Source organism: Arachis ipaensis, chromosome B06 (genome assembly GCF_000816755.2).
Source record: "Arachis ipaensis cultivar K30076 chromosome B06, Araip1.1, whole genome shotgun sequence".
Classification (NCBI taxonomy): Eukaryota; Viridiplantae; Streptophyta; class Magnoliopsida; order Fabales; family Fabaceae; genus Arachis; species Arachis ipaensis.
The window spans coordinates 36,842,798-36,852,251 of record NC_029790.2 but is presented as its reverse complement, the minus strand read 5'-3'; the positions used below and the strand labels follow the sequence as shown (position 1 = coordinate 36,852,251).

The window sequence follows — 9,454 nt, the reverse complement described above, 5'->3', positions numbered from 1 at the left end:
CGAAGGAAATGGATGATGGTTTTGATGTTTTTTCTTGGAGTAATCTCCTTCAGGGAAGGAGTCCTAGATGGAAATTGTTGTCTGTTCCATCTCAAAGGATCAGAAAACCTGTCAATCACTTTGATCACAAAGCAAAGGAATCTGAAAGTGAAAATAATGCTGATAATAGAAAGAAGAGGAAAGTGTCTGAGGGTAACGATCCCAAAAGCAAGGAAGTGTCCAAGGATACTACATTCACAAGGAAGGGGAAAGTGCCAGATCATGTCAATTCCAAATATTTGAAAAAAAGTTTGAAGAACAAGAAGCTAAACACTAGTACTGCTGACTTTCTTTGATTCATTTATCTATTTCTTTATGCCCACAAAATCATGAATTTTTCTCCATTTTTTCTTGATTGGGAAGGTGGTTGCTGGAAGGGACATGTTTCTGATGGCTCCTTTTCATGCCTACAGGTAATGTAGATGAGTTCTTGCCAAAGCCAGATTTAGCAGGTCTTTGTGATGTTCTACAACTTCCAGTAAGTTCTTAAATACATATTCCTGCGTCTGCTTAGATACGTACTTTATACTCTTTTGCCACCACAAATTTATTTGTTCTTTTGGATATCGGTCCTTAGCATTGTGGCAATCCTTATATTTTCTACTCATTTGGGTTTAGTTTGTATAATCTCTACTTAGAAAGGCATTAATCCCTATTTTCCAAGAATCACCCATCCCTGCAGTTTCCTCCTTACTAATCTATCCGTCTGGGTTGCGTTTGTTTTTGTGGATATGATAGAACATGACACTGAGACAGAGACAATAGAATAGAGACACTAAAAATTATCTTTTGTGTATTGTGTTTGGATATAATGTAAAGACACTAATGTAATATCCTGTATTATGTTTAGATAGACATGAACAAGACTAAAATATTATGCGAAATGACTAAAATAGCCATGTGATTCCAAATTTTCTGCATCAAGTATAAACTAATTCAATAGAAAACGAGAGGATGTGGGGAGTACAGGATATTACAAGAAGAATTGGTCTATGAACCAACAAGGTGAAAATGGTATTGAAGTAACAATTAAGAATAAACAAAGTAATGTAAATAGAAGAAGGAATTAAGCTTCCATTGAGAAAACCTGTAACATGCCATAGAGAAGAGAATGTACAATAAGGAGGAAAGAATTATCAAGGCAAGTAAAAAATTCTGCAAGAAGAAGAAAGTACCTGGAAAAAAAGAGAGAAAGAAGAACGCAGAGATAGTGAATTGAAAGGGCAGGGAGAAGAGAGTACCTTTCTGAGAACGACTGGGCATAGAAGAAGCTCAAATTAGGGAAAATAAGAAGGGGGTAACAGTAGAATAACAAAAAATATCTATGGACAAAAAGGAAAAGAATTTTCATAAAAAAATCCGCGTCTACCTTCTTAAATCCCATGTCCATCATTCTCCTTCATAAAAGAGAGGACAAAAAAGTAAAGAATGGTTCTGGAGAAAATGTGTCCAGTGTCTTTGTCTCTACTTCCAAACGCTTTTTAAACATTCACTATCTATGTCTTTGTATCCTGTCTCAAAAAACAAACGCAGCCTTTGGGGACTGATAGGTGCCAGTTATCTAAGCCCAAGGAATAGAACATCTGTGATATTTTTGAGATGGGGCTGAATTCTGGTGGGAAGTTAGCTCATAAGCATGTGTGTGAGACGGTCCCTTCATCTTTTCCAAGTCCTTCCAAATTTTTTCTTAAACCCCTCCTACACTCCGTTGCCTCTGTCCATATTTCTCTTCCCAACAGTTCCTAAAATCCTCTTTCATCTAAATAGAGTGCTGAATCAGCAGTTATTTACAAAAGGTTACCTATCATTCTCTATCATCTCATATCAACAATTTCAATGAGGACCCAATTTGAGATTGGCCTGGTACCTAACAAAGACCAAGACCAAGCTGAGTCCAAACATTGGGATTGATATCCCTCCAAAAAGAGTGAAAGGACCTTTGTGGAAATTATTGGAACCTAAATCTTATATAAAGAGTTTTTTGGTATTTATTGTTTATCTAAATGAATGAGATTTAAAGGTCTAAAAAGAGGCTACATGAATAGAGGTGGAATATCTTGGTGTCTCTATAATAATATATGAGATATAGAAAATTGTGGAAATTACAGAGAAATCAAGCTTATGTGCGATATATGAAGTTATGGGAGAAAGCGATAAAATGGAGGTTGAGATAAGAGACTTAGGTTTCTGATAACCAATTTGGTTTTATGTTAGTAGATTTACCATGGAAGCTTTATATAGAATGATGGAAAGGTTTTAGAATAACAATAAGGATTTATACATGTTTATTGAATTGGAAACGGTGTACTATTGGATATGAAGAGAGGTCTTATGGAAGAATTTGGAGAAGGGAGTAAGGATTGCATATATTTATACAATTAAGGAGGAGTACAAGGAAGTTATAACTAGTGTGAGAACCCAATGTGGGGTAACATAGGAATTTTCTTTTGGTGTAAGATTATACCAAGGATCATTTTTAAGTCCATTCCCTTTCACATTGGTTTTTAAGGTGCTCAATGAACATATCTAATAACCTGTACTATAATGGATGCTTTGTTGATAATTTTGTCCTTATGGGAGAATGGTGAGAAGTTTTAAATGTAAAGCTAGATTTGTGGAGATAGGCACATGGTAAGTTGTACCAAGACGAAGTATATAGAATGTAAGTTCAACATGAGAAGGAGAAACACTAGCACAGAAGTCAAAATTCTGAAAACATCATACACAATAAAGCGGTGCGAGTATCTTGGATATTTGATTCAGTCATTCAGAACAATGGAAACAGAAGAGGATGTAAACCATAGAGTTTAAGTGGATTAGTCAAAATGGCAGAGTACTTTGGATTTTATATGCCACAAAATTACCTTTAAAACTTGAGGGTAAATTTTATCGCACTATTGTTAGACTAGTCATGTTCTATGGATCAAAATGTTTCGGCAACAAATGATGAACATAAGTATAGTGTGACCGAAATGAGGATGATTGGATGGATCAACCTATGAAGCACAAACATTGACACAGGCACGAAACGTGATATAACACGGTACACGCGGACACATGAATTTTAAATTTGTGTAAGACAGGGATATGACATATATATGAAATGTAAAATATTTTTTAGATAAATTATAAGAAAATTTTAACATTTTATTGATATTAAAATATAAATGTTTTAATTCTTTTTATAATAAATAATATATACTATTTCTAAACTTATTTCAAGAAATGACAAGTTAAGAATAAGGCTGGACACATTGACACATGGTGATATTTGGGTATTCTAAGCATGTCTAGAGAAGCACTTTTTATTTTTTATTAAGATATGGTTAGACATGGAAGACATGCGTGTCGGATGACGGTCGTGTTCAAAATGTGTCCGACACGCGGACACGGCAACCTCAGCGAAGTATCTGTGCTTCATAGGGATCAACGGCTATACATGTATGGACATGATAACGAAGATGAGAGAGAAAGTTGGAGTAGCCTTCATTGTTGAAAAAATGGTGGAATCCCCTTCCTAGGTGGTTTAGACATGTGGGGAGAAGATCAGTAGAGCATCCAATTAGGAGGGTATATCAGATATAAGATAAACAGTGGTTAGAGAGAGAAGACCTTAAAATATACAAATATTTTGCATGAAATTTAAGTGAGATTTCTCTGTGAACGATCTAACTACAGACATGATACATTTTCTACCTATGTATCTGATCCCACCAAGGTTTTGTTGTTGTTTCTAGAAGTCAATGGCATTCCTAAAATATGTCACTTAAAATAAGGCAGGAATTTGATTTTATATTACATTATTGTCTATAAATCATTCATTATCATGATTAACTTATTTACGTAACAGCTGACATGTTTTAACTATTAAACTTAAATAAATAAATACATAAAATGCAAGAGATTTTTGTAAAGTGCTTACCCGACCATGTGCTTTCATGTACAGAAAAATGTCAAGGCTCTTGGTGCAAGGCTTCTTGAGCACATACTGGAATATTTCAACGTTAATTGGCGAGACGTTTCTACCATGCAGGCATTTGAATTATCTGTGGTTAGTATTTAGTCTCCTGTTCTATATTAAATAAGTATCTGTTGAGATGTCTGTTGAGATTTTGGACAAATCATTGTACATCTTTTAAGAAATAACCACTTTAAAGTTCATGACTGACTAAATTAACTACTCGGTAAGAAGCAACAATCACTCTGAAAATTGTTAGGCATTAAAGTTCAAACTTAGTCTTAAACTTTTATGTTATCTGTTATTTACTCAGCATTGTTAAAAAATAAAAGAAATGAAATTTACTTTTTCCTTTTTACCTGATCATACATAATGGATGGAAACATAGATGGTCAAAAATCATATTTGATTTCAAGATCGTTGTGTTCATTCTGTCGCAAAACGTGTTTTGCATATTTAATGTTCTTTACAAGAGAATCTCCATCCTTGGATAGGGCATGATCATGAAATAAGGCTCCCTTTGGCAAGTCTAATGGTAAAAGACATGAAAGTATGAAGTCTAACAAAAATATTATTAGAGTAATAAATTCACATATAAAATATCATTTATTTTTAAGTATAATACATTTGAATTTATAGTTAATATTAAATACTAAATAATATCTAAATTTAAATGGTTTAATTAATTTTAATTTGTGATAAATATGTTGATATATCTTATGTTGAAAAAATGTACAAGGATATGATGGATAAAGTCATAAATATAACTAGCTTATTTTAGGTTTAATTACTCCGCTGATCCTTATAATTTCACCAAATGTTTAATTAGGTTTCTATACTTTTTTTTTCTTTGCAATTGGGTTACTATATCATATCAGATTTTATAATTAAGTCCCTATTGCGACAAAAACGTTGAAATTAATGGAATATTTAGTTAAGTGTTAGGCATATTCATTTTGTTTAACATAATATTTAATCAAGTGTTAGGCATATTCTTTTTGTTTAACGGAATATTTCCTTAACTCCAATGTTTTTGTTAAGGTAAGAACTTAGTTACAAAATCTGATATGGTACTGGACCCAATTGAAAAGAGAAAATATATAGGGACATAATTGAAAATTCGTTGAAACTATAGAAACTAGGAGAGTAATTAATACTTTATTTTTTTATGCCTGATCTGAAATCCTTAATGCACCCAAGTATCACTGATTTGTAAGAATTATACCATGGGTTGTACATTGAAATGTTTTTTGTTCTTTTTTTATTTTTAAATTTTTTCCGAAGTGTTGGCTTGCGGCTTCGTTATTGAAGCACAATTTTGATAAGCAAGGTTCACTTGCACTTGCAAAAGTGCACTTGAACTTCAATTGCGAGGAAGAGGAAGTAACCTATGTTTACTCTAAACTGCTGAAATTTAAGAAGGAATTTTCAAGTTGTTTACAAAGTGGAATTTGTGTTGAGAAATGTACATCAGACTGCGAAACACCTGGGTTGACAGATTTGGTGGAGGATATGCAAAATGGTTTTCACGGTCCTCTAGAATCCGACACATATAGACATGATCTTCAAAGGGAATCTCCCACAACTGTGCTAGCTACTCATTACCAGACTTGTGCAGAAAATTTAAAAATCAGACTTACAGATATTGGAAGTTGTCCTCAAAAGTCATCTGGCACTTTCCCTGCCAAAGCATATGCTATCCCCGTGACATCCAAAGCTGCTTTCTTGGAGCATCAGAGTGAGGTCTTCGATTCAAGTGATGATCCTTGTAATGTCAATCCTGCCACTGGTTCTTTGGAAAATCAAATTAATGGCGATGATTCTGAAGTTTCTCTAATAAATAATAATGAAGTGGTTGAGACAATCACTTGCAGTACTGCTGATGTTCCTGAGGTCAACCAGCATTACAGTGAAGTGAGTGCTGTCCATGGTGAGTCTATTATGGATTTTCCTGAGACTACTTTCCCATATATGGAACCATCAAATACAGATCTACTGCCACTGCCTCAGGAGGATGTTACATCTTTTTTGGAGAATATTTCAATTGGTGAAGTCTTGCCTTTTGATGAAATATTTTATGAAAATTATAACCTTCATGAGGCTGAACCAACATTACAAGTTCCAGATGACCCACCTGAATCAGGTAACTTTCCCTGTATTTAACCTGTGAATACAACAGATGTTTCTTGCATTATTACTAGTCCTAGATATACAAATTGTTATCCATTTAAGGGTGCATTTCTTTTGGCTTTTTTGAAGGAAAAAACAAAATATTCTCTTTTCACATATTTGTTTAAATTTTATAGAAGAATTAATGTTTTAATTAAAAAAAATGTGGTTTTCATCTTTTTTTCAACTATATAAAAAATGTAAAGTTTTAAAATCACTTTCCTGAATCTGAAACAAATGCACACTTATCGCTGTCATGTCTAAAATACACTGTGTTGCAGTCCCAGACCCATTGCAAATTGAAATGGAGAGAATAAAAAAGGCGACTGAAGAAGCTAACAGGATACGCCAGCAGAAAGTATGTGCAGCACTTAATTACTTTTTTTTGCCACTTGAAAATATTCCCATTGTTGAGGTCTGATGATATGATTTGACTTTTTAAGTATTTTCACATGTTCACTTTTGTTAAAGACTTGTTTGTTTCAATGGTGTAGTACATTTTGACAAAACTAATATTAAATTGCTTTCTATAAAGGTGCATGAGAATCTTGTATATAATTATTTTCATTTTCGGTTGGGAAAATGGCAAATGTACAAGCTCTAAGAAAAGGCAATATATACTTGATGTTAATAGTTATCAATCTCTAGTACTAGTGTACTAGATCTTTTATCATTTTTGGATATTAAACTAGTGTGACATGAGAGCAATTTCATTTTTGTATATTAAACTATTGTGACTTTTCATCATTTTTTTGTTGGAAAAAATGTATGTATATAAATGAAAATTCTGTAACAATTATTATGCTAAATGTAGTTTTGTATGTTCAGAAGAATTGATATTTATATTTTCATGTTATGTTATTTTAATACTAACATTGCAATCTATTTTGTTTATTAAACATTATTGAATTCCTGTTTGTGTTGATTTGCATTGTATCCATATCTCTCATTTATATTCGTGAGTCTTAGGTTTCCAGTAATTTCTCTTCGCATTCTTGGGCTGCTGACTGAAGCTTTCTTTTAATTTCGGTCATCCAGTTACACCAGCTTGAGTCAGACCATGGTATGGAGGTTAAAGAATTGGTTGCAAAGTATCAAATGTTGCTTCAGAGTATCAGTACTGAAGTAGCATTGCAAAAAAAGGAACTTGACGCATATTATAAAACAGTTCAAAAGAATAAGTTGTTGGCTTCTGTTTTGGACCACAATCACAAGGAATATAAAAGAGAAGCAGTTCTATTCGCAGAACAAGGTAGGTATTGTGCTTAAGCTTCACCTGCTAGTTGATATATCCTGGTTTGTTGTTAAATCGGGCAGGGCCATTTTTTATGCTAAATATACACACATCACAAGACAATGCACAATTTACGTCAATGGTTGTTGGGGGGAGGAAAATAAACATGAACTTGACGAGTTAACACAATGGCTTGTCTCATCTATTTACCACCTTGGATATATATGTGCAGTATTGATTTGAGGTTACTAATCACAAATCATTTATTGTTAAGAACTAAGAACCCAAAGTTCCAAGTTCTCCTATCTTGTTTACATATTAAGCATCTTGTTTTATGCCTTCTCTTTGCAAATGTGGAAGCTTGATTTGTATTAAAACATGCAAGCGGGAAAAATTCATTTAATTAAATTATCTGCTTCATTTTGTGGTAATAAGTGATCACCAATATTTAGGAAGTAGTGATAGACTTTGGAAGCACGCCACATTAGAAATTGAGAAGTTGGTTGGCTTAGGGCCTGTAATAAGCACTACGGAGTTATGCTTACCAGTGACCGCTGGTCGTTTGTTCTTGATGTGAGTTCTTATCATGTCAATATCTGAAATATAGACATTCACAAGATTATTGTGGACATTGAAGTTTCTGGCTACCAAAGCCATTTGTTTCATCATGTTCTTGTTTGTTATTTCTTTGCTTTCCTTTAAATATTCCTCTTTGCTTTTCTAGGAAGTTCAAAAATGACAAATATAATGGGAATCAAGTACTTTGTATTTAGCATGCCGTGTATTCAGTCAAGAAATTAGTATATAATGCAATTAGCTTTAGTCACCTGTATATTCTTGGGATGAATGTATATCATCATGCTTCCTTCTATTGATATTTTATTTATACAAACCTTGATAAAATTTCCTATTGATTAGGCTTACCCTCTGCAATGGGAACACCTAGCTCCTCAAGTACTCAACAAAGAGAGCACCATCCCCCTCTTATGCCTGATCAAAGACTCGAACAGTGTCTACCGATGATTCCCCCACACTTGTTTACTCCAACGGAAGCGGTTAATGCTCTGGAGATTGCTAAGACTTCAACAGCCATTCCAGAAATGAGCCCAGTTAGAGAATGTATTGATCCCATGATTCAGTCCTATGTAAACTTGAATTACGGCTGTTATTCAGTGGCCTCAAACCCCCCTCTTGAAGCCTCTAATTCAGTGCCTATCATGCCAAGTCTAACTAGTGGAATACCAGAACAGCAATTGCCACTACATTTACCTCAATGGCAATATCAGTAACTCAGAAATACACAGTTAAATGCTGCGGCCACATGTACAGAGCAAGTTCCTTCCTTTGTAAATTTGGCATCAAATTATTGCCTGCTTCACCTGATGGTTTCTACTTTGTTGTTTCTACCAAAAACTGAGTTAGCCTAGTCATCTGGTGAATTTGTTAATAGTTGTTATCCTTCAAGATAAGGAGGACTTAAGTATGAATTAGGATTGTTTGGGTAGGATGGGACAAGAGGTGGTCCTACAAAGATAACTGGGACTACATTTTGCACAGTAGGTAAAAGTTATTAACCAATAGAAGCTGGGGAAAAAAACATTTCAGACTCCTTAGATGGAGTCTTGTTACATCGTTAGATGGCTCAGTTATTGGAGGATAAATAGGACTTGATTGCACCACTTGACAAAAGCTTTAAGCTTCTCTTCTTAATATTAGGCATGTTAATATAGAAAAGATAAGAAATAGGTGTTTCTTGGAAGCTATGTTAATTAGTTGAGATATCGCAGCCTAGAGAGTGTGTGATTTAAAAATAGTGAGTCTTACGTTTGAGGAGGGGTATTGGTCTTGCATATTCAGTTATTGTAGGACTTGATTGCACCACTTGACAAAAGCTTTAAGCTTCTCTTCTTAATATTAGGCATGTTAATATAGAAAAGATAAGAAAGATAAGAAATAGGGAAGCTATGTTAATTAGTTGAGATATCGCAGCCTAGAGAGTGTGTGATTTAAAAATAGTGAGTCTTACGTTTGAGGAGGGGTATTGGTCTTGCATA

At 33.9% G+C, this 9,454-nt stretch overlaps 1 protein-coding gene across 12 annotated transcripts in view; it reads left to right on the top strand.

The window, feature by feature from the left end:
* The window catches only part of LOC107648625 (chromodomain-helicase-DNA-binding protein 3), a 19,275-nt gene extending 10,196 nt beyond the window's left edge, over positions 1-9,079 (top strand). For 11 of the 12 annotated variants that reach the window (XM_021104419.1, XM_021104418.1, XM_021104423.1 and 8 more), the window contains 5 exons: positions 3,986-4,090; positions 5,282-6,140; positions 6,448-6,524; positions 7,205-7,418; positions 8,319-9,079. In XM_021104419.1, the coding sequence (XP_020960078.1) occupies positions 3,986-4,090; positions 5,282-6,140; positions 6,448-6,524; positions 7,205-7,418; positions 8,319-8,689 (1,626 nt within the window). In that variant the 3' untranslated portion in view covers positions 8,690-9,079. Of the gene's footprint in view, positions 1-3,985; positions 4,091-5,281; positions 6,141-6,447; positions 6,525-7,204; positions 7,423-8,318 lie in introns of all 12 variants that reach the window. The other variant, XM_021104424.1, reaches the window with a different exon arrangement.